Source organism: Nansenia antarctica (assembly GCF_963989245.1).
Source record: "Nansenia antarctica genome assembly, chromosome: 6".
NCBI classification, from domain to species: domain Eukaryota; kingdom Metazoa; phylum Chordata; class Actinopteri; order Argentiniformes; family Microstomatidae; genus Nansenia; species Nansenia antarctica.
This window is the reverse complement of record NC_137676.1, coordinates 43,154,078-43,178,267: the sequence shown is the minus strand read 5'-3', so window position 1 is coordinate 43,178,267 and position 24,190 is coordinate 43,154,078. Positions and strand designations below refer to the sequence as shown.

General features: G+C 42.4%; 2 protein-coding genes across 4 annotated transcripts in view; one reads left to right on the top strand and one right to left on the bottom strand.

Annotated features, from left to right (window-relative positions):
- Window positions 1-4,044: 4,044 nt before the first annotated feature.
- On the top strand, window positions 4,045-4,743 carry rnf223 (ring finger protein 223; the record flags this gene model as incomplete). The annotated part of the gene is made up of 1 exon (XM_080534512.1): window positions 4,045-4,743. One exon carries the CDS (start codon window positions 4,045-4,047, stop codon window positions 4,741-4,743), a length of 699 nt encoding a protein of 232 aa, XP_080390638.1.
- Window positions 4,744-5,523: 780 nt separating this feature from the next.
- The window catches only part of ptpn11b (protein tyrosine phosphatase non-receptor type 11b), a 34,421-nt gene continuing 15,754 nt past the window's right edge, over window positions 5,524-24,190 (bottom strand). For 2 of the 3 annotated variants that reach the window (XM_080535002.1, XM_080535000.1), the window contains 14 exons: window positions 20,381-20,575; window positions 18,920-19,112; window positions 18,427-18,546; window positions 18,147-18,260; window positions 17,327-17,423; window positions 16,892-16,971; window positions 16,517-16,672; window positions 15,933-16,064; window positions 11,665-11,819; window positions 11,377-11,444; window positions 11,046-11,197; window positions 10,629-10,729; window positions 10,203-10,327; window positions 5,524-9,719 (listed from right to left, as the gene is read on the bottom strand). In XM_080535002.1, the coding sequence (XP_080391128.1) occupies window positions 10,240-10,327; window positions 10,629-10,729; window positions 11,046-11,197; window positions 11,377-11,444; window positions 11,665-11,819; window positions 15,933-16,064; window positions 16,517-16,672; window positions 16,892-16,971; window positions 17,327-17,423; window positions 18,147-18,260; window positions 18,427-18,546; window positions 18,920-19,112; window positions 20,381-20,575 (1,651 nt within the window). In that variant the 3' untranslated portion in view covers window positions 5,524-9,719; window positions 10,203-10,239. The remainder of the gene's footprint in view (window positions 9,720-10,202; window positions 10,328-10,628; window positions 10,730-11,045; window positions 11,198-11,376; window positions 11,445-11,664; window positions 11,820-15,932; window positions 16,065-16,516; window positions 16,673-16,891; window positions 16,972-17,326; window positions 17,424-18,146; window positions 18,261-18,426; window positions 18,547-18,919; window positions 19,113-20,380; window positions 20,576-24,190) is intronic. The other variant, XM_080535001.1, reaches the window with a different exon arrangement.

Here is a 24,190-nt window from a genome sequence, read left to right as displayed (position 1 = left end):
TGGAATGAGCAGAGCTAGGTGTGGTGCGTAATGTGGAAGGCAAACGAGCAGATGCGGTATCAAAACAAAAGGGAACTTCACTGAAGTATTGCAGGCACAAACAGGAACAAAACACAGACTATCCAAAAGGGAGAAGACCAGTCTCCAAACCAGAACTAGAATGTGTACAATAACAACAGACTAAAACTCGAAAACAAAATAGAGTTAACGTCTCAAAACGTCTCAAGCTTTCAGGAACTTAGGAGGAAGGTAGAGGAGTTTGCGTAAAAACATGGCGGCTGTGGCGCAGGAGGTAGAGTCGGCGTCTAATGTTCGCAAGGTTGGCAGATCGGCGGTTCGAGCCCCGGCTGGCCACGTGTCGAAGTGTCCTTGGGCAAGACACTTAACCCCAAATTGCTCCCAATGAGCGGGCCGGCGCCTTGCATGGTAGCTTGCCGTCAATGTGCGTGTGAATGAGAGGCCATTGTAAAGCGCTTTTGAATAAGTCAGCCTATTTACATGGCAATAATCTTAACAGCAACAGCATTTTTAATAGAGTTACCCATAAGACAGACATGGCAACAGTGACACAGTAGAACATTTGGTTTTGTATGAATTTGCGATTGATAATTATGATTGTGACCAGATATTAATTCCTGTTCACAGTTAAGGGGAGAAGGTCTGGAGACCTGGACCTGCAAAATGTAGCTCTTGATACAAGTGTCAATAAGGCAGCTTAACTAGCAGAACAACAGAGACAATACAAGGTTAGGGTTGGGATGTGGATAGAAGCAGCAAGGAAACTTTGTTGCAGTTTAAACAAAATGTCCTTGTATCAAATTGTTAGCAGTGATCAGATTGTCTTTGTTAATGCATTGTAAATGTTTTGTTTTAGTTTTTTGCCCAATTTATCTATTTACTTTTGTCTGAGGCTCCACTGTAGATGTGGAGGCCCTTAGATAAGTTAGGGTGAGTGGCAACACCCCTACCTGAGCCCTCCTCCTTAGGTACCTTTAATACGGGTAAGAACAGTTAGCAACTTCTTGTTTGATTTGAGTTTACATATGTACTGTGGGTGGAGAGACAGATAGATAGCGATGGAGAGTTGGGTTGAAGTAGAGGGGAAGGTAGAGAGCAAGAATGTGTGTGTTCACACTATTGCTCTTGTCCCCTCCTCTTTCTCCCTCCTCCTCTCCCTCCCTTCCCCTTTCTACTCCCACCCATCTCAGACACTCCCTCAAGGCCATGTTATTGTTCCCCCTGCCTATCAGTGTCATTTCCATAGAGTGCTGAAAGGGGAGTCGTCAGAGCAAGGCAGGTGAGAACGGCCAGAGGACACAGACAGATAACAACCACATGCTAATGCAAATGCTAACATTCAGGTCAGGGCTATGAACTCCACACCTGCAGTTTGACCTCCCTTGAATCTTAAGCATATGGTAGCTATCTTAGTACTAAAAAGCTGGTGCCCAGAGAACACTGCAGAGTAACCTACTCAGCTCACCCCTCCGGGGTGACCCAACAGGCAGTCAACCTGGTAGAAAGATGCATTTCCATCAACAAAGGAGTTGCCTGAACAAGAGATAATTCACTACAGAAAGACACAGAGAAAGTGGGAAAGACTTGGTCATCTGGCAGAATCCTCACCATACAGGTAAGAGCAGAATATTTGTTGAGCTAATGTGTGCTAAGTTTTGTATTGTGACACAGATACTGTGCTACTATTTGGGTCAATATTAGAGAGTAACTAATTTGGCTCAATATTAGAGAATAACTAATATTCAGCTGAACTGTATGCAGTACCTCATCTCATGTTTCCTCGTGTCATGTTTCGTTTACTTTTCAAATGGAGAACTGGTAGGGCTGCAATCGGAGACAATAGCAGTTTAACTGAATACCGGTATACAACAGGTGACCTACAATAACACACTGAAGAACACACAAACCACATGGGAATCCTATGAAAAAGTACAAAGTAAATACATTTCTAAGCTGGCTTAAGCTTCACTTCATAGACTGTAGGCTACTGTACACAATGGTTGTACTTCATACACTTCAAATCAAGTTACAGTACAACTTATCTTACAAAAAGAAGGAATTTAAACAAGCGTAGACATGGATTTTAGGATTTTTGGGTCATGTTTTTTTTTAGGGAGACCGAAAATCATGTCAGTTGGACAAAGTTGGGCAAAACATGCTTCTGCTTGGCAGATAGTCATACAGATAGCAATGGGAGAGGAAAGGTTCAAACTTCAGAGAGCAGGGCAAGGCTGAATAAAGACTCATGCTGAATTGGCTGATAATCAGGTCAGACGGGGACCACACAGATATTATGTTCCAATTGAAAGAAATCACCACTTTAAACTTTTAATGAAACCATCATAAACTCTTTATGAGGCCGAAATATATATCATTCATATGAAAATTCATATTACTGTTATAGCATGGCATTACATTTGCATATAGATTATTTGTAAAGAGTAATTCCTTTAATTTCACCGATATCCTCACCTGTGTGATTTTGGGTGGATTTTGGTTTGTTGTAGAGTGTAGATGTCGCAGGGCAAACTAATGACAGTGCTGTTGACATCAGGGTAAGTAATTAGCTAAAGGTTAGTGGTAAAACCCAAGATAGCCCAAGGCAATATTCTCTGTGTCCACTTTACTGTTGATAATATTTCCGACATCAGACTAGTTGCTATGTACTTAGCGATAGTTGGAGCCAAAACAGTCAATGACAGGGGTCCCCCTAGACTTCTTTTGAACCTGTACTTGCTGTCATTGACGAGAGAGAGAGAGAGAGAGAGAGAGAGAGAGCCTGGGCAGTGCCTGGCCCTGCAGAGAGAGAGAGAGAGAGCCTGGGCAGTCATTGACGAGAGAGAGAGAGAGAGAGAGAGAGAGCCTGGGCAGTGCCTGGCCCTGCAGGAATGCCAAGGGTAGATGGAGCGATGAAAGCGAGAACAAGCAGGCACATTGTGCAGCCGGCAGCGCTGGGGCTGGACAGAGACAGAGGGGTAGGGCTGCCCCTCAGGGCATGGTGAGGGGAACACCTGCAACCTAACTACCCCTGACCCCCCAACACACACACACACATACACACACACACACACACACACACACACACACACACCTCTATCATAGCTGGACATCACATATGGCTTATCCTCCATCAGGGGGACACAGGTCTCAATCATGTAAATTCAACTCCATACAGAAGCTCCACAACTCGTCTTTTATCCCTTACCAACAGGTCTATGATAAACCACTTCCTATTAAAATGTTCCTGTAACATACAGAGCTAAGAGCTACAGAGCTGTTATCTGTACTACAGTATCAGTGGTGATATAACGTTGTCAGACTGGCACCTGGGTGACTTTCAGAGTGACTGGGTAGAGAGAGGTCTGTATGAAGGGCGCCCATGCTGACGTGTATGACAACCAGGACTAACAAAGCGGCCTGTGTGTGTGCCGCTGGTACTGCCCCAGAGTCCCAAATAACTGTTCACTCATCAGAAACATGCTTTCAACAGATGGTGATGCAAAAAGGTGCCCAAGGACTGGGCTTGACACTGTGTGCGCTAATCGATGATCAAACTGAATTCAAGTCAGTCAGTGTCATGTACAGTATAGCAGAGAGAGTACAGTGTGGAGGACGTCCAATGATGTTACTCTTGTATGATATTGTTTAGAAAAAGAAAAAGAAGAAAAAAACCTCCGTGTGTATGATATTCATCGTTATTTATGTTATTTACTAAATGACATTGCTCCTGTTCTTGCATTTAAAGCCTAACCTTGATGGTACAATTATATAGTATGCCGTTGAATTAAATTACGCACTGAGAAAATTAAATCCTGTTAACTTGTTGGGATTATGTTCACGTATGCGTGATGCTAAAAATAGATTTGACAGTGCTAGTAATAGAACAGGCGAAACACCATCTGAATCAGTTATTAAAGATAATCTGTATTCTGTATCTCTCCCAGATAATCCACACCAAGGACAAAGAGAGTAAACTATAAAGAAAAAAAGGGAGAGGAAAAAGCAAGTGGGCACAACACCTTCAAGATGGCATATACCCCTCAGGTGTGGCACACTCAGGTGTTGGGCGACCTGGACAAAATGGTGGCCTTCAGCGGTGGCCAGCCCGAGTGTTCCATCTGCTACAACACTTACGACAATGTCTTCAGGACGCCCAAGCTGTTGGAGTGCACCCACACCTTCTGCCTGGAATGCCTGTCCCGCCTCATGGCCGTCTCACTGAAGGACCAGGAGGGGGCCAACTACAGCAAGATCCCCTGCCCCTTCTGCCGCCACCCCACCCTCCTGCCTGAAGAGGGGCCCCCAGCTCTGGCCACCAGCCGTGAGATGCTGTGCAAGCTGCCCAGCCACCAGCAGCGTGAGGAGCCAGTGTGGCTGGAAGGGGAGAAGTTATGCTACAATGGTCCTTTAGGGGCCTCCAGCTCCTCCAGCACCACCTCTCCCTTCTGCATTTGCATCGACATCGGGTCCAGCAAGACGGCCGAAATTCCGGCCCAAACACGGCCTCGCAACATGGGCTTACTGGCGCGTCTGACGGACTGGAAGCGGCTGCTGCTCTTCATCGTGCTGATGGTGCTGCTGGTGATCATTGTGCTGTGGCCTCTGCAATGCATCGTGGCCACGGGCAACATGCGCTGTGTGGCCAGAGGCGACAGCTCCATACATGGCTCTACCACCACCACAGCTGCTACCCCCTTTACCATGGTACAACATGTCCCAAAGTGAGCTTCTTCTAAAAAAGACATGGGTCCACCACAGATCCCACAGCTACCAAACGTCCAGTCCCCAGAGTGAGAACAAGTACGCACCATGTCCTCCAGCTCCAAGTCTGTACACCCACCCCACCCATCCACATGCATAGTACACTCACTTTAGCTATGAGATGGCTGCAATCCCAGAGATAAGTGAAGCAAGCGTGATGATTAAATAAGCGCTCACAGTTTGGACCAAACTGTGTACCACTAGTACTGTTTGAAAGAATGAGGAACCCAAATGTGAGAGACTGCACATTCCATAAAATTGTTAGTATCTGATAATGGCTCGCTCAGCGTCACAGTCTGACAAGAACGTTACAAATGATATTCATACATACATGAACTCCAATCCCTGCACTTTGACCAACTGCTATTGTTTTAAAGTTGATATGTTGCTGTAAGATACAATATGTGAATGAAATATGTTCTCATATTTGGACACAAAATCTACAATGTACAGTATGAACTGTTCACCACAGTACAACAGGATAGGTGATTATTTTTCCATGCAATCAAATATCTGACTCATGTCAGGTTATATATCTGACTCATGTTTTACAAGACATTGGAAGCATCATTGTGTATCCAACCAAAGTAGTAGCCTACTGATGGTATAGTTTCAAAGACAATGAAACTAGTGTGTAGAAACCTGTTACCTGTCTTTGCCAATGCTTTGTGAAAAACGTATGACTTAACAACCTGATTAGAAAATCATGTTTATTGCCGAAACATAAATCTAGTATTACTGTATATAATGTACATTTGATTGTACTTTTGAAAAAATATATATTTTGTTTACAAAATAGCAATAAAAATGTAACATGGTCAGGGTCCTTCTTTCTGAAAAACTTGGATGAAAGGTTTTGCATAATGGTCATCTCAATGAAATCGATTAAAAATGAAATGACTAAGAGGGTTAGCCATAGGAACTTCCTGTTGGGGGCACAGCACACACCAGTGACAATTTTCTCCACTATATGACTAACAACAAGTCCTTGTAAAATGGTTCAGTGAAATCATAAACCCTCCAATGTAGGGAGTGGTCTCTCCTGTGTGGCTTTGTTGGTGTGAAATTACGTTATGGGTTAGGTGAGTACAATGAAAACAGGTGAGGTCTGGGACTTTCCATTTGGCCTACCCCAGAGTTGATATATGAGGTTGATAAGCAGCTACTTTGGAATTACTTTCCTTACCCTTGTTTCCCCTTGGTCTAATTACCTCCTAAAAATTCCTTATTACTTCCTCCTGAAAGGTTGACAGTTGATAGACATGAACTTTTTCATATGACACATTGCAGGGCACAGGAGCAAAAGGAAACATGGGGAGGAATACAGAGGCAAAGAACTAATAAAATATGATGTAAAAAAATAGACTTAAGCATACAAAAATTACTGCACAGAGGCAAAATAATTAACTGAGATAATATTATATATTATATATTTTCATCATAAAGTTTATTAAACTATTCAATATTGAATCATTTTGCTGTCATTTCTGACAGTGTCATTGCATCAGCAGTATTAGCCTGGACAGAAGGCGTTTGGGCTGAGCCAGTGCGAAACACTCTTCATCTGACCCAGGAACAGTCAGTATACCACTACTCACATCATCTGACCCAGGAACAGTCAGTATACCACTACTCACATCAGGCATATTGCCAACAGAGGAAGGATACAAACAACTGTCAACATATTCAAGTAAATTTAAGGAGACAAGCAGAAATAAAATGTGATATAATTATTATATACTTCCATGTACATCAGTTTAGCTTAGCATTCAATTATGATTATCAATGGTGTAATAACACCAATAATAATAGTAATAGTAATAATAATAATAATAATAATAATAATAATAATAATAATAATACACAATACAAAATGCATCAATGGATAAAACAATTGAACATTTACAATTTGAACACCTCAGTAAATGAAAAGAAAACTTACAACACTGATGTCATACTTCTAGCACACTACCAAAACACTCTTTAAAAGCCAATGGACATCCCGACAGCCGCAATATCACAAGCCCACGGCTAAGGATTCAGCAGTTTCAAACAGATTTTCAAGTATTGAAGTGTCAATGTTTCACCACATCATAAAAGTTTTGACCCATAGAGGCAAAGTGAAATACAATAAAAAAATGTATCATCATTAACAGCGCAACATAATTAAGAGAAACAATAACAAACATGTCACTTTTCATTAATTGGACAGGATTTACTTGGGGTTTGGAGGGTGGTTAGAAAGAGATATTTTCACATACAGATTCAGTGTTCACCTCAGAATAGCACAGCACCTTATCTCAAAATTCCTATAGCTCCCTGTGACATAGCATTTCATCTCCAGTCATTTCAGAATCTTGTACAAATATCAATAACCAACCTGCAGCAAAACATAACCTAGAACACATACAAGACTCTCACCAGTGCTCTCTAATAACAGCCAAAGGGGAAAAAAAGGAAAATCACAACATACTTTCACTACAGTGATGTTTTGACTTGCAATGAACAATTTAGCAAACACCTCCCCTCAGATGTGCTACCTAGGCCTAGTTAAAAAGCCTGGACAATATGTCCCTACAAGTAGGATACATCCCTACTCAGCCAGCAGAGGACACAACCAAGCTCCTTTGTAGCCTAGCCATGAAACCGGGTTGCTCAAACAGGTGACATCATTGCCCCAGGCTACATTAATTACGTACATGACTTTTTGATACATAATGCATGACGTCTGTCCGGCTAATGCTTACATGCATGATCGTCAAGCCTGGATTATAGCCATCTTGTAGATTACTTTTTGGAGACAAATCTATTCTTTAATCTTGGGCTATAGGCCATCTGGCCCTGGTAATGTTTGGCCAAAGACTTGAACGATGGCAGAACACGTCAGTGAGGCTGGCTAGTATCCTGACACTCCCCCTCTCTCCTCTCCTCTTCTATCCTGTCCTCTATCTCTCCATCAGCCGGCAGATGTTCAACCACATTATGCCTTTTGATTAAGAGGATGGCCTTCACAGAGGCTAGCAGGAACTCCTACTCTCTTATGACCTATTACCGAACTATTTTATTGTTCAATGTTGACTTTAAACTATTGTCATTTCATGCTTGTAAATGAGGATTTGCCGTGCAGGGCAGAACATTAAATTTTGTGACAGGGGCTGGAGAAAGATGTACCAAGTCGGCAACTGTGAATTCACACAAATCACGAAAAAGGTTGTTGTTGTTGTTGTTTTTTAGTTTTTTTGTCATATTAAGAAAGTTTATGTGTTGAAGAGCCCACTCAATATAAAAACAACAGTTTTAGTATCACTAAATACTTATAATTCGTTAGCAAACTAGGCTTGTTTGCGATTGGTGATTCACAGCACTCGTCTGCCGTAACACATTCTGTGAGTCATCAGTACATCAGTATGTTGTTATGTGCTAAACATGCAGAGCAGTTATCTAGAGCGATGTTCTTTGTTGTTAGCCAGCTAGCTAGCGCGATAGAGCACAGTCTGAAACCAGTGTGTTTGTTTTGGTTCAGGGAGATTTTCTCCGCTAATTGAACTGAGGTATACTAACATTCAAATAAGCATATCTTCTTCAACTATTTTCAATGTATCATCATTTGAAAGCTGACAATCTGCACTTTCATAATCAGTAAAAAACTGAAAAATGGCCGTGCCGACTTGGTCCACCTTTCACCAGGCCCTGTCACATTTAGCTTTTTCATTGATATTTCTTTCCTCTAGTAGGTAATGAGCCACTGCTTTTTAAATCTTCCAAAAACACTAAAATATGTCCATGTCCTGTACTTTACAAAATCACACCAATAATCACAAAGAACATAAAATCTACTGGAGAACAAAGATTAAAACGATGTAAATAGACAAAGCCCTGGAGGTAGGAAACTGCTGCCCAGGTGGGGCCATTTCTCAGGGGCCACAGCACACTGGAACAACACCTGGGCCCCAGAAACCACAGGCCAAGAGCCAACATGGTGTCCTGCTTGACAAGTTATAAGCACATCTTGTATTGGCACAAGAGACAGTCGTGCGATACATGGGTACAAACAGGTTTTTGTAAAACAAGGGAGGAAATATGACCCCATAAAAAAACAGAAAATGGCCACTTTTGACTTTTCCACCCAAACCATCATCAAATGGCCATTGGGAATACACAGACTCTCCTCTTGACTTTCGAAATGAAACATTTTATGTAGCGACTGGCGAAGGTTGTGTCCGTTGTTTGCTTGTCCGCACTAGTGCCTCATGTGGTAGCAGATCACCTTGCTGCCTCCATCACTCAACGCTGCAGTAATGACTGCAGCCAGTGAGAGAGAACATAGCAAAATTCTTTGGTTCAAGTAGATGACAGCCAGCAAAGAAAAAGGGAGAGCAAGAATAGAGAAGTCTCTGGCAGCATGTAGAGAAACAGCTTAGCTTCATCCTTTTGTGCCCCGTACACCCCATTCAAGGTTATTCTTCTTTAATTATATTGCACAAGAGTAAACTATTGTTTGTTTCTTGTGTCTTTTCCGTCTAAGAGACTACAGAAAAAAGCAAAGAACATTTGTGGGAGGAGGTGAGCAGTAACAATGTTAGGGTGGAGAGAGGAGAGAGGATGTTCCAGACACACTTGTAGAAGAGGCACTTTGTTGGTAGGCAGGAGAGCTGTAGAGACTTGGAGTCTTGTAGAGGTCAGAGAGTGAGAGAACAGGGTGGGGGTATAGAGAGAAGGGGAGAGGGGCCCTGCGCTGTACCCTCTCTTTCCATGGAGGTCGGGAGAGGCTCCAGACAGACAGACAACCAGCAGGGCAACAGATGGAAGGGGGGCAGGAGGGGGTCAGTACCACCACCTTCACCCCAGGTGGGGTCCACCGCCTAGGGGTCTGGGACTACAACTCCACAGGCCGCCCCCGTGGGTCAGGCGCTAAAGCCGAAGCACCACCTCTGCTGAAACTGAAGCAAATGTAAGGGAACCTAGGTAAATAAACAGAAAATGTGTACACGCGATAACCAGCAGTTATCACTCTATCAATTCTACACTTGTCTGTATGTCTAATGCATTTAGTCATCCATACTCATCCATCTCATCCATATAGAGAAGACACATAGGTAGTCACATGGTGGAGTCATTTTCACAAGTTAATTTGACCCTATGACGAACCAAACCTTTTCACCCCTGTCCAAATGAGCATGATATCACTCCCACTTCTGGAGATAATGCATTTACTCATCTTGAAAATGTTTGAATCAATTGACAGACGAGTGGGAGCTAGGACAGTTAGCTCAGTGTCTTGTGTTGAAAGCATATGCAACCCTATCATGTAGTACTTGAATCAGTTCCTAAATGAAATAAAAAGAGAAAGAAAAGGAATAACCTATCCTCTATCCTAAACAAAGAAAAAAAAGAATGAAAGTATGGAAAGTATGAGTACTTACAGAGAGGCAGAGAGAGGCACAGGTCCACGATAGGACTTCACCTCCTGGTGTTACTGCTCCCAGATGTCTTTGGGTTCTTGATGTTCAAGTTCTCGTATACACCAGATGACTCGTCATTCGTCATCCTGCACAGACACAGACACAGACACACACAGACACAGACAGCTGTTGTATATTTCATGTTCATTCTGACAACTACTGTCTATAATGTTTGAAAGAAGACAGAGGATAGTTATTTCTATGCCTCTCTCAAAGAATATTGGTCAAATTCAATAACCATCCATTATTCATTGCAAAATAGGCCCTTTGCTCAGAGTGCATGCTGTATATACTGTAGGAATAGTATGCCTTAAGTGAGAGTAAACCAGTTATTATATGCATTTTGTACTGTACTGTACTCTATGTGTATTTTCCAGGGGAACTCACACAGAGGAGGAGCGCGAGGATACCATGTTGGGTTTTGACCTGGAGTTGGTCATCTGGGGGTATTTGATATTGGAGTACTCCGTCTCCTTTGTTTTATTCCTCTGCAAAGTGAAAGAAGGTTTATTAGAGCTTGAATAGGAAGTGGTTCAACATCTATATTTAATAACAATCTTTGATATTTGCGAGAGAGTACATATTACTGAGTTAATATTACTACCAAGCTATTTAACAAGACATAAATGCAGTTTGTAAACTTACTTAGCCGATTCCTTTGAATAAAATGCTAGGGTTTTACCAAGCAGTAAGACAAGTTTACCTCGCATTAGGGTTTCAGACAGGCTAGAGTTGTGCAATGTAATGTACTGCAATATTACAGTTGGTACTACTGTACTACTACACTTAATAGTTGGTGGCTACCTGCTCCTCCTCAAGTCTCTTCTGTGCTGTGTCAATATACTGCTGGACAGCCATGTAGATAAACTTATACTGGGCCTCAGTCTGCACCATGCCTGACCGCTGCTGCCGAACGCTCTGGATAGTTTTAGGGATGTCGATGTCACAGTCTAATCCTAATATGAAAAAACATACATGAACACACCCACAACCGCACACACAAAGGGAAAAAGGTTACACAAAGTTTCCTCAAATCCTAATCTCTACATGGATATCCAGCACAATTTCAAAGTGAATATCAGAGATACAGTATGTTCGGATGGGACTGTGGAAGGTTTCTGTACTATTCTCATACCTTGTCTGTTGATGATGTCAATGAGAATGTCAATGACAATGATAGTGCCTGTCCTCCCGATTCCTGCACTGGGAAGATCACAGAATCATCATCATCATCATCATCATCATCAAGAACATAGTATAGATCCATTGAGCTATTCTCACTGCAGTCCTACAACTAGGAGCTTGCAAATATCCAAAAGCGCACATGACCCTTTTTGGTCACACTTGTGTTGACTAAATCAATAGACATATGAAATATGGGTGAAACTTCCCTTGAAGTATATTTGTTGGTCATGGTGTTTACCTGCAGTGGACCACGATGGGCCCCGTGTCAGGAATGGCACTCTGCGTGCGGTTGACCTGCTCCAGGAAGCTGAGCACGCCACCGGGCTCGTTGGGCACGCCGTGGTCAGGCCAGCTCAGGTACTGGTAGTGCGAGATGTAACGTACATGCTCCCCCTAGAGGTGGGCGGGAGTATGGTCCACAATGAGAAAGACATGGTGGCTATGAGTTGTCATACATAGACAAAAGACAAAGCCACTACAATACTTTGAATGATGCATCTTGGCAACTTGTGCCATTAAGAGGATATGGTAATAGTATGGTCTGTCATTTAGTAGACCCTTTCATCCATAATCTAACTCATCAAATCTCTAACACAGAAACTGTGAAATAAAGCAATTCGGTCAGTTTTTTGTGGGCTGCATATTTCGGAAAACATACGATTCAACAAACCATTCATATTTGCCTCAGTTTGTTACGTCACAGACAGGTCTCATTAGAATGATACCGCCCCCTATCAGATGGCGCTTCTCCATTGACCAGACCGGGACGGTACCGGACGCATTTGTATCTTACCCGTACCGTATTTTCTGAAACTCTTCTCCATTATACACAACAGACCTGCAATCCCAGAATGCATTTCGCACCGGCCGGCAGCGGGGATTTTTAAACCTCCATTGGCTAAAAGCTGTAATTTTGGCTCTTAACATGTCTTAACATGTTATTTTAATATGTTTTCAGGTGAGAAAGTAACCATATATATTCCCAAAATGTGTCCAGTTTATCAAAATAACCTGTTTATATATCTGATCTGACGTTTTATCCTCACTTCTGTATGCTAGCTACATTACGTCGCTTAGATACCTTCACTGCGGGGTTCGACAGAAACATCGTAACATAATAGCTAAACAAGTTGTAAAATGATTTGGGGGGCCAATATCTTTAGCTAGCTAAAGTAACTAGCTTATGGGCAGTGGAGAAAGCAAAACAAAGTGGGCCACCACCAAAGAAGAAGATGGCCCTCCTACTGATGGGGTCAGAGTCAGATGATGAGACACTGTCCACAGACAAAACTCTAGACAGGTAGAGCCCAGTGCCAGCATAGAGGCCATGTGAGAGACTGTTTTCGTTGGCAGAAGAAGAGGTCGGCTCTGTCATCTGGACATGTCAACAACCTAGTCTGCCTGAGCAACTGGTTAAAAGAAACGTTGATTTTATGAACTGATTGACTGAAGTCATGTCAACAACAAGTTCACACTGTTTCAAGTAATGTTATTCAACTAAGAATGTAAAAAGGGGCTGTTCACTTTGTCTCTTAAAATACATTATAGTTTCTTAAATAGGCATACTCACTGTAACAATCATTTGGGTGAGATGTTACTTTGCAAACAATTTACAGGCAAGCTGTTTTTTTGTTGTTAATTTTATTATTTGTTAATTAAATGATTTTTTAAATTAAAATGTTTCCTTTATACAAAGACACAATGAAGCAATGGACAAATACATTAAAAAAGGGGGAAAAGTAAATGAAAAAATAAATAAAAACAGCATATGGGTTCTTTCATTACATTGCAACTCTTTTATTCTTCCGATTCAAACCTCAAGGCTAGTGGTGTCAACTCTCTCCCCTCTGTAATCTATCCACTTCTCCCATTTCCTTTCAAACCTTACTTCCTGCACCCTTAATCTAAATGTGAATCGCTCCATGGTAAATATCTCTTCCACAACGCCCAACCACTGCTCCTTCGTAGGGGGGTCTACCTTGTACCATTGTTTTTGTATACACGTGAAAAAAGTATAAACGCACTTACTGTAATGCCGAAGCAAATTCCTATATGTGTATGCATAATGGCAATAAACGTTATCTGAATCTGAATCTGAATCTGAATGCCCTCGTTATTGCCTTCCTGCAAGCTATCAACAGTACTTTTCACCAGGTTAGGGTTACTTTCAAACAGGCAAGCTGTTTACATTCACTTTTTTTCAGACATTACTTTGTAACTGTTCTTTATGTGGTTGTCTGCTAATTAAGTCTGCAATTCATTATGGACGTTGTGCATAGCCAAGCATCCCTGAGACTTTTTTTACTCAAATTAAGAAATGTCATTCTTATTCAGAGATCATCAAAACTAAGCTGAGATGTTATAATAAAGTTTTAAAAACTCTGATTCATCTAACCAGTTTGTCATGCATTTCTTTATTCCAACACCACACATGTTTTCGTTTTATCTCCCCCCAAGTAAATACTAGTATTTTAAACTTGAGATGAATCATGATTAATCACAGCCTAATATTGTGATTAACTTGATTACATGTTTTAATTGATTGACAGTGATATACACTGTATGTATATATTGTTAAATATCTATTTTGTGTCATCATTTAGTTCCATTTTAGTTCCTCTGGTTCCAAAGATCGTTTCACTTCGACACAAACTTGCAGCGCAAGATTGGTCAGTCTGTAGTTTTCCTCTCCCAACATCGATTTAGCAAGTAATGTATTGGTAGATAATAGTTGTTGTTTTCATGTAGGCGTATGGCTGTCCCTTCAGCAGGCAAAAACTACCAGAGAATTGTTTCACAATAGCGGCCATTCTAAAGTTGACTTGTCAAGGGAAATCCGCAACAATATATTGGCTGAGGTCTAGTAAACAGTTCATGAGTTCATCAGAAAATGAGTTCATCATAGGCTATAAAGTTGCTAATATAAAGAAATGACAACGGGAGGGCTGAATGAATATCAAACGTGTTTGAAAACGTGTTACTACTTCCAGGCAGCATGGAGAACACACTTACGGTAAGCAACCTGTTTTCAAAGTAATTATGCGGGTGGTAAGGGTGGTAAGGTTTAGCTTATAAATGTGCGTCTTGCCCACCCAATCCAAAGTTAACAATGTTTTTTTTTATGAATTGTTGACGGGGTTACGGGGGAGTATTTGAATGTTTAACGTATTTATCTGCGCTCTCCATCGCTATCGATTTAGCACAGTTTGGTCATTTGTTTCCTTTGTTCTGCTCTTACAAATAGGCAATACAAGTAAACTGGGTTAGATAGCTAGGTACCGTTAGATGCCTGGAACACAAGCCTGGAACACAGTTCTTGACAGATTTTTTTATCTGAGAGAGACCCCACACATGAAGATTAAAAATCAATATCTCAGATATTCCAAATACAGCACACCACATACATAAAGATCTGTCCTACGACAGTCTAGAGTCTCGTCCCCCAAGCAAGAAATCTCGCGTGATCAGGGTAGTAGTACCCTGACTGACCTGTACGAGGCAAATAAAGTGCAGAAGAACGAAAAGAAGAAGACGCGTCAGTCAGCTCGCTTCTTGATTGGCTACATTCCATTCCACGTCACACCTCAGGCGTTTGCTGTCCTTGGTCTGAAGGGGGGAAATCGGGCCAAAATCGGCCAGATTATCTTTAAGTGTGTACCAGGCTTTATGCAAAGAAAGAGGCATTCCTCTGGCCTCTCTTCTTGAGCACCACAGGACATTATCTAACCTACCTCGGGAGTGGGGCGTGGGGAAAGGAAGCTCATTTGGATTTAAAGTGACACAAAAACAGGCTGTCGAGAAAAGGAGTGGTATTTTCAGATTTTTTTGGGGGGGGGTTTTGGGATCCCAAAACAGACCTACATTAACTTGTTGCAAAATAACATAATATGACCCTTTAAAGTGTCGTTCAAATATAAACCATCCACAGTGAGTGCTGAGTGCTGATAATTACAGGCTAAACAAATGTACACATGGCTATTTCACCCAACGTAACAATCTTGTTACTAGAATCCTCTCAACTCTATCTAGCAATGGCTAACTAGTATGGTTTATCAGCCAGGCTAGAGGAAAAACATGGGCTTCTTCTCTTTAGGAGGCCTATACAATAATTAAATGTAATTTAAATTAATTAATTTTGCCATTTAGCAGACGCTTTTATCCAAAGCGACTTACAATTACGAATTACAGGGACATTCCCCCTGGAGTAACTGAGGGCTAAGTGCCTTACCCAAGGGCACACTAGTAGTGGTGTGGCTTCAGGCGTGATTTGAACTCACAACCTTCCGATCACAAGTCCAACTCACTATCCACTAGACCACCACTACTAGATGTGGAGCCTGACCCATAGTCAGGGCAAAGGGCTGTTCCAGACAGTCTGGTTTCTTTGGGTGCTTTTTCACAATATGGCTCATTGATACAGGATCAGATATTTTCATATTCGGTTGATGTTAGGATTCGGATCTGTGGTGAAGTGAGGCAACTTCTACCTTGAATAGCCTGTCTTACCCTGTCCAAACGTGTGACCTCCAGCTCTCTCAGGATGTAGTCCTGAGCCGGACGCTCCTCCACATTCTTCACACTCACGTTCCCAAACTCCTTAGTGGCGTTGAGGTCCGGCCAGTATCGCACACACTTATTCTGGTGTGAGAAAAGGAGACAGAAAAAGTGGAGCATTAGATAATCTTCTAGAAAGACCAGCTTTGCTCAAGCAGCTTTACGGTCAGCTTGGCTGTCATACTATCCTTGTCAGCCCCCTCCGAGCCCCCAAGCTGCCCACCCCCCACCCTTAGAACCAGCTAATACCCTTCCTCACCTCTTATCTCTTATTGCCATGGTGTGGTGAGCACTCTGGCACAAAATGGCTACCTGGGTGGGGAACCATAAAATGCAAGTATTCTGGCACAAAATGGCGACCATGTTTCACCTACTGCAAAGGATGGCGGTTAGTTAACTCAACATATCAAACCCTAAACAATACACTGTAAGCCTCCAGTTCTGATGGAAAACATAATGCACCGGTAAATGTAACCGGTAAATAATCTATGAACATGAAGAACGGGAACACACACCATAACAGTGTGAGAGCCTACCCGTCCTCTCTCCATCTCCTTGGTGGTCATGACGATGACATGCGTGTTCTCCTGATACACCATCTTCCAGAAGTCAATGACGGTGTTCTGGAGGCAGCCCTGCGTGGCGATGAAGACTTTGCCTTCCTCTACATGACGGTCCTCTTCATGCACACTCTGGATAGGAGAGAGAGACAGATTGTGTGGAACATATGACCTTGCAGAGATATTGAAAGAATCATCCTGTGTTTTCAAGACTGAGATGAGTTTGCAATGAGTTTGGATGTACATAAACATGTCAGTCCTTGATGGCCCGCATTCTCATTATGTTGTATATGTGAGGAGGATATAGACAACCGGTGTAGCTATTGTAGCAATATTGCATTGCTAACTCACTCTGATATAGTTGGCATTGATGTAGTCGGAGCCAGGCACATCTGGATCTGCTTCTCTGATCTCCACGCGTGTGGTGTCGACTGAAAACATAGAGACAATGTTGCCAGTCACACATGCCATAAGCCAGTACATACAGTAGCTTTCTATTTAAGGCCTATCAGTCAATCTTCAGTAAAATGTTGTTCTCTGGAGATATTATTGAAGTGATTTGTACTGTATACTGTATCTGTAAGTGGGTATTCTCCCATGATAAAGGTGTCGTGCTCTTTCAAATGATGATTCAAAATGAACGATAGATACCAATTGAACATCTTTTCTGTTTTCCAGTGTTGGAGCTTCATATACTGGGTTTGTGACTTCTGTTACACAACTCTGGCTAGTTAGTCATTGTCATGAGGTTTTTTAAGAGGAAATGCAGGTTGATATCTTACTCACAAGGGAGGATGTTCTTGTATCTGTTTTTACTCTTGTTCTCCGCTCTCTGCCCTTCTTTCCTGGGGTAGAGGAGCTTACACTCCTGCTGCTGTAGCACCTGGTGAAACAAAGGGGAAAAGAACGAGTGAATGACAGAAATCAGAAGAAGACAGGAGGAAAGAGAGAGAAGAGATACAGTCAAGTCAGAGAGAGTGAGAATCCTGACATGAACCACAGAAAAGCTGTGGGATGGGTTAAGTACGACACAAAGGGGATTGGTATGATAAAAGAAAAAAAGAAAGAAAATCATGACATGATTCAGTTTGGAGCTCATATTGGCTTTAGGCTACTTTGGCTGTGCTTGGTCACATACAACAGGGGTGATTTTCCATCTACTTCTTCCACCAGTCCATCCCATGAGGGGGAGTGCACTACTGTACACTTTTTGACGGGTTCTGGGCAGAGAATCAGACTGCAGCCATAGTTGAACACACCTGGTCCACTATACCTATCTGCTGCCCCCCAGAGGAGGCTGAGGGAAAAACACTCTTGCCACATACTGTAAAGCTCAAGAGGTCATTATGAGACAAAACCTGGAATATGAAACAGGTTGTATCTGTGGCTAAGACTTGATAATCACGTCTTGATAAAGTCTGAAGTTCCACTATAACAGGTTTGCATGTGATAAGACAATATCTCCAAGTTTCCCAATTCTTCTGTCTGAACTGAATTTGGCCAGTACAAAATATGATCTAATCTAGATGAACATTTGTACACTGATTCTTGACAGTTGACAGTTTCTTCTTCTTTCTTTCTTTCTCTTTTTTGGGGGAAAACATACCTCAAACTCTTCCCAGAATCCTTGTTTGGGCTTCTCTGAGCTGTCCGCCACCTTGTTTAGTTCTCGTACCCTGTTCTCAATGTTGGCTGCATTTATCCTGGTAGCATTGAAGGGCTTCCATTGGCATGGGGAAGATGATTATGGATTAGCATGGATTAGCCATAATTCCGTGTACAACACTTCATGTTTTATCAAAGTTAATGTTGAACTGCTGCTGACCTAGATCCTCTATATTCTGTCTCCATGTCAAATATAGTTTTGCACTGGCACCGTATCTCACCTGCTTGAGGTGCACTACGATTCCACTCTTCTCCACCATGGGGTTCTTCTTGTAGTGCTCCACCAGGTCAGCCAACGTGTCAAACCTCTCACCTCCACCCACGTCATACTTCCCATCCTGCTGGGACCACACATCAACTTGGTTAGCACTACCTGCTAACCCTAGTAACCTGCCAGCCCTTCTTGCTATCCCTGCTAGACCTTCTAGCCTGAAAGCCCAACTGGCCAGCTAGCCTAGCCTCAAGTCCTTTAAACTTTCTACAGATAGCCTGTAACAGTAACCTGCTAACACTATTAGCCTGCTTGCCCTGCTTCAAAATCTCTCCGATTAACCAAGACTACTGATAGATGCCTTACCATTACAATGCTACAATCTACAAAAGGCTTAGGCTGATGCATTGTTTATGAAGCTGTTATGAATAGCTTGTAAATGTGTTCTGAACATTGCTTGGGCCCCACATATGATGTGATCTGTGTAGCCTAGCTGGTCTCACCTGGTAGCGGATCATGACGTGGGTGACCTTGGTCTTGCGGTCCACGTTCTCGTGCTTCTCCTCGTTGGTGAGGACGGAGAGCACAAAGTCGCCCGGCTTGCTCTGGCTCTCCCGCACCAGGAAGCTGCCTGGTTTGCCCTTGTCTGTGAGCAGCTTCTCCGCATCACGCCCAGAGAGGTGCCCATGGTACCACCTGGAGTGGGTAGAGGCGGGTGGAGTGGAATGGCTGGTACCATGAAATGCGTATGATGATACAAACCAAAATGTCTACAACTACATACAGTAGATGTGGCTAAAGAAGCAGAGACTCCAAAGGCATGACATGGTGAAGATATTTACATAAATGTACATTTGTGTGGTGGCCTGGGAAAACCCGTCGGATGTCGCTGGCGTTCGTTTGTGGCAAAGAGCAAAAATAGATGGAAATGTCCTATTTCGGCGATTTTGATATTATGTGGTATTCTAGTACTTTGAACTCCATACTACATTATGGTGAATAAACATTTTAAGAAAACAAAAGAGAAAGTACTTATTTTTATGTTTTTGTGGTGGGTAGTTTTCTAGCGAAACAACGTCACGTTGAACGTGTCTCATTCTCAGTTAAGCAACGCACGCACACATGAGCGAAAGGAGAGACGATACTTCCACCTGTGTTATTGCCAGTTTACTGATGCTCACAATAAGCATAAAGTAATAAAATCTTAACTAGAAGACACACAAATGGATCTGTCCCTCGCATACAGACGAGGCGAGCAGACTAACACCGCATCACAAGCAGACAAACGAGACCGGCCGATCTGCATAGGCTCCTCCCCCGACCCGGAGGAGAAAGGGGTCGGGGGCAGCATGGGGGCAGCATTTCTCACCTTTCACTTTTTTTGACATGATACATTAAAATGCTCATAACTTTTTAAAATAAAGGGCTATCTCAGTCATTCAACCAGTTATGAATAGCTGAGAACTTCTAATTTATGGAAATATAAAAAATGAAAATGTCAAAATGCCACCATGTGAAGGGTTTTCCCAGGCCACCACACATTTGTTTGAGTGTGCACTGTAGAGAGCTTTCACATTTGATGATGTTGTTTACATAGAAATTGGAATATCAGTGTGTATGTATGTGTGTGTGTGTGCATGTTTCCCTAAGTGTGAAGCCTTCACATATCTGAGTGTGGGAGGCTACGGTGTGAGAGATCTAAGAGCATGTTGCATAGAGAAGCCACAGAATCCCAGCTCGACATAGATCACAAGCTGTTCTTGGAACTCAATCGAAAGTGATATACTGTATGTGCAGGGAGATAACAGCATTTATTTTAACAACACAGGATGTGTGTGCATATGTGCTTTATTACCTTGTCTGTTGTGTTTGTGCAGGTGTGTATATAATAACATTCCCCAATGCATTAGGTTTGTGTGCGTGTGTGTGTGTGCGCGTGTGTGTGTGTGTGTGTGTGTGTGTACCTCTCGGAGGTGGGGTCCTTGCAGTTGAGCGGGTACTTGAGCTCAATGACATCTCCGTTCCTCTCTCGGAGGAGGTCTAGCTGCTCTGTGTAGTACTGCACCAGCTCTGCCAGTGTAGCAAACTTCTCCCCACCGTACAGGTCATAGTAGTCCCCTGAGTTCTGGATCTTAATGTGGGTGACCTCATCATTCCGCCTGACACAGACACACAGACACACAGACACACACACACACACACACATACACATACACATACACATACACATACACACATACACACACACATACACACACACACACACACACACACACACACACACACACACACACACACACACACACACACACACACACACACACACACGCCCACACACACACACACACACGCCCACACAGGAAGCGAGGTTGGTGTCAGTGTTACTCACAGTGCACACTGTTTAGATTGATTGTAAAATATAGGCCTGACCTAACATAAAATATGTTAAAAATATAGCCTTATGTAAAAAGCACATCCTGCGGCATGCAGTCATTCCACAAAGGCTTTGAAATGCACCAGTTACCGGTATGTGTTATATTCTGCATAATACTATCTTGCTATTTTCAAATCACACAATGGTTCTGAAATAAATGGGGTTTATAAGTAATGGTAAATGGTAAATGGACTGCACTTATATAGCGCCTTTATCCAAAGCGCTTTACAACGGCCTCTTATTCACCCATTCACACACACATTCACACACCAATGGCGGCAAGCTACCATGCAAGGCGCCGGCCCGCTCACTGGGAGCAATTTGGGGTTCAGTGTCTTGCCCAAGAACAATTCGACATGTGGCCAGCCGGGGCTCGAACCTTGCGATCATTAGACGGCAGCTCTACCTCCTGCGCCACAGCCGCCCCGTAAGTATTGAGAGAAGAACTCTTGAGAGTAGCACCATTGTTTATGCACAAAATGAGGCCTTTTATTATTTATTATGGGGTAAAAGTTTCTATTGAAATAGGCATTAGGGGTTCATGGCTGTTTTGAGTTGCCATAGGACTTTCAGCAGAGCAACTTCAGAACCCTCATGAAACCCAAAAAACACTAATGAAATTAAAAAGTTGATGCGGTCAGTAGTACGGTACAATGAAAATCTAACCTCACCATTTCTAAACAAGAAACTGTCTGTTCATCAAATCTATGTGGAAATAAGACACGTGCCCTCATGTGTTCTTATGAAAACCTTATCAGACAAGATTATTGCAGTTTAATACCCTATGGATTTTATAGTAAGGATTTAAGAAGAGATTTTATTCTGAGCGAGTATTTGAAAGAGGGGGTTTCGACTATGTGCACGTGGCTAGGGAAAACAGACGCAAGTTATGTCATAAAACATTTGCTGCTACTTTACTGGAAGCACACAAAAACGTCCACGTATGCACGCACGCCACCACAGAGCATTCTAACTGAAAAAAATCTTATCAGCATGGAAACAAGTCAAGAATGAGGCCTGATTGAACAGTTAACTGTTTCCTTTCTCTTTCCATTTTTCCATTTCCAGTGAAAATGTCACAGACAGGCTGAGGCAACCCACAGACAGGCTTTGTGTATCGTAAATACTCCTACACATATAGAAGATTTTTTTGCTCATGCAGCCAACCACAAACTCCCCACCCACACACACATACACACACAGTAACAAATATCATAGCAATCTAGCTCTAGTCGTCACAAATTGTGACAGCACTGCATATTATGGTATCGAATCTCTAGGTTTGATCTCTCTCACTCTCTATCCTCCCCCCTCATAAAGGCTGAATGTGTTCACTCTCTCTTTCTCTCTCTCCATCTCTGTAATTGTGTTATTTATGTATCAGCGGAGCAGGAGTATGCCTCTTGTCTGTGCCTGCTAATGGCCCATGGCGGCTGCATCATCAATGCCCTGCCTAGGGTTGTTTGTGGGACTTTAACACAATTAAAGACAACAATTGCAACAAGCCGATAACATCCAGTTGGATTTCACTCTCGCAGATATTGCGGTAGAACAGTAGATTAAATATTCTTTAGAGAAAATGTTGAAGTTGTACTAGATTAGATCCTCTGGAAAATGTTTGTTAAGTTAGATAAAGATGTGTCAATGAGTTTTGGGCACACTGTATATCAGGCCATGAAGCCAACAGAAGAAAGTCCTCCATTGTTCTATTCTACAAACCAGACACACAGACACACACACAGACACACACAGACACACACACACACACACAGACACACACACAGACAGACAGACAGACACACACACACAAACACACACACACACACACACACACACACACACACACACACACAGGGAGCTGTGCTACTGTATCAGTCTAAAGCCCTCCTAACTCAAGGACAGTGCTACACTAATTTTTTTTATCTGTTGTTTTTATCCCTGGAGCAATATGAGTTCCACATTGATTTTCCCTGCCTTTCTGTAGCTAGAGAGAGGGAACTGAGAAGAAACACACACAAATGACAACATTTACTCCCTCTCCTTTACGTCCTCGGCCACTGCCAACTTCGACATCAAAGTTAATGGTCGACAGAAAATATCCAGGATTTCCATATATATCCAATTTAACTAAGTACAGTCATTAATCCTGCACTGCTAGAACATGTGGATTCATGTAGCCTAATCACCAAAATAATGTGATACAAACACTACTACATTTACTAGAGCTGCTATCTTGACTAAGTCTCCCTTGTAACATAGGTTCTTGGACAGAATCAGTGGGACTTCCTGGTAAAATAAAGGTAGAACAAATAAAACAATACAAATTCAAACTCAACATGCTGATGCAATATGGCCTCTTGTTTAAGTGAAACATCTTTCTATTCTATTGTATTCATCCCACTTGAGGTTGATCAACATTCAGCCACAATGTCTATCTGCCCAATGCATTTAATCCATTGGGTAAATCTATATACAGCCTGGGGTTACAATGGAAATATGTCTAAGTGAACCTAGGCAATCACATATTACATAATAGGGTGGAAAAATCCATCCACACTCCCAGCTAAAACTCTCTTAAAAATCCTCCTCAGGGTATATAGTCTATGACAAATGGGCATGAACATGAGGACAAAGAAATACAACAATCATTCATTACACAATACACCACTACCCAGGTTCTGATTTATGGTAGATTTTGTGGGCTACCACAATCATCCCTCAAGCTTGTCCTATCCAGAATGTCAACATAGAGCTACACATTTTAGATACTCAAACTGTTGTGATGTTTCAATTTGTAGAGATGTACCCCACCGCAATAATACTCACTACTTTTGTCAGCAAAGCTAACCCCTTTCCCCACCCCTCCCCCTCCACCCAAGCTCGGGCCAGGAAAGAAGGGAAAGGGGGAGATAAGCGGAGGGGGAAAGGCAGGGAGAACAAGATAACACAGCCTGGGGAGTCCCAGGGTGTCCATTATGACGAGAGAAGAGAGCCCCCCTCATCTAATAACGTGCTGGTAAGAGGATACTCTCCTAATGACTTGGTAATAATCCTCTCATCTCCTTCTCTCCTCTGATATGGCAGTGTGTGTGTGTGTGTGTGTGTGTGTGTGTGTGTGTGTGTGTGTGCGTGTGTGTGTGTGTGAGTGAGACAAGTGTTAGCTTGGGTCTCACTGGACCCCGACAGGGTGAGAGGATCTGAACACAATATTCATTTCAGAGGAAGCAAGTAAAGCATTACAGTTAAAGGGCAGACAAAACACAAGACAGACAAAAAAGACTAAATTAGTTCATGCATTACTCCTCATTGGTGGAAAAATATACAACTACAATATGTCTAA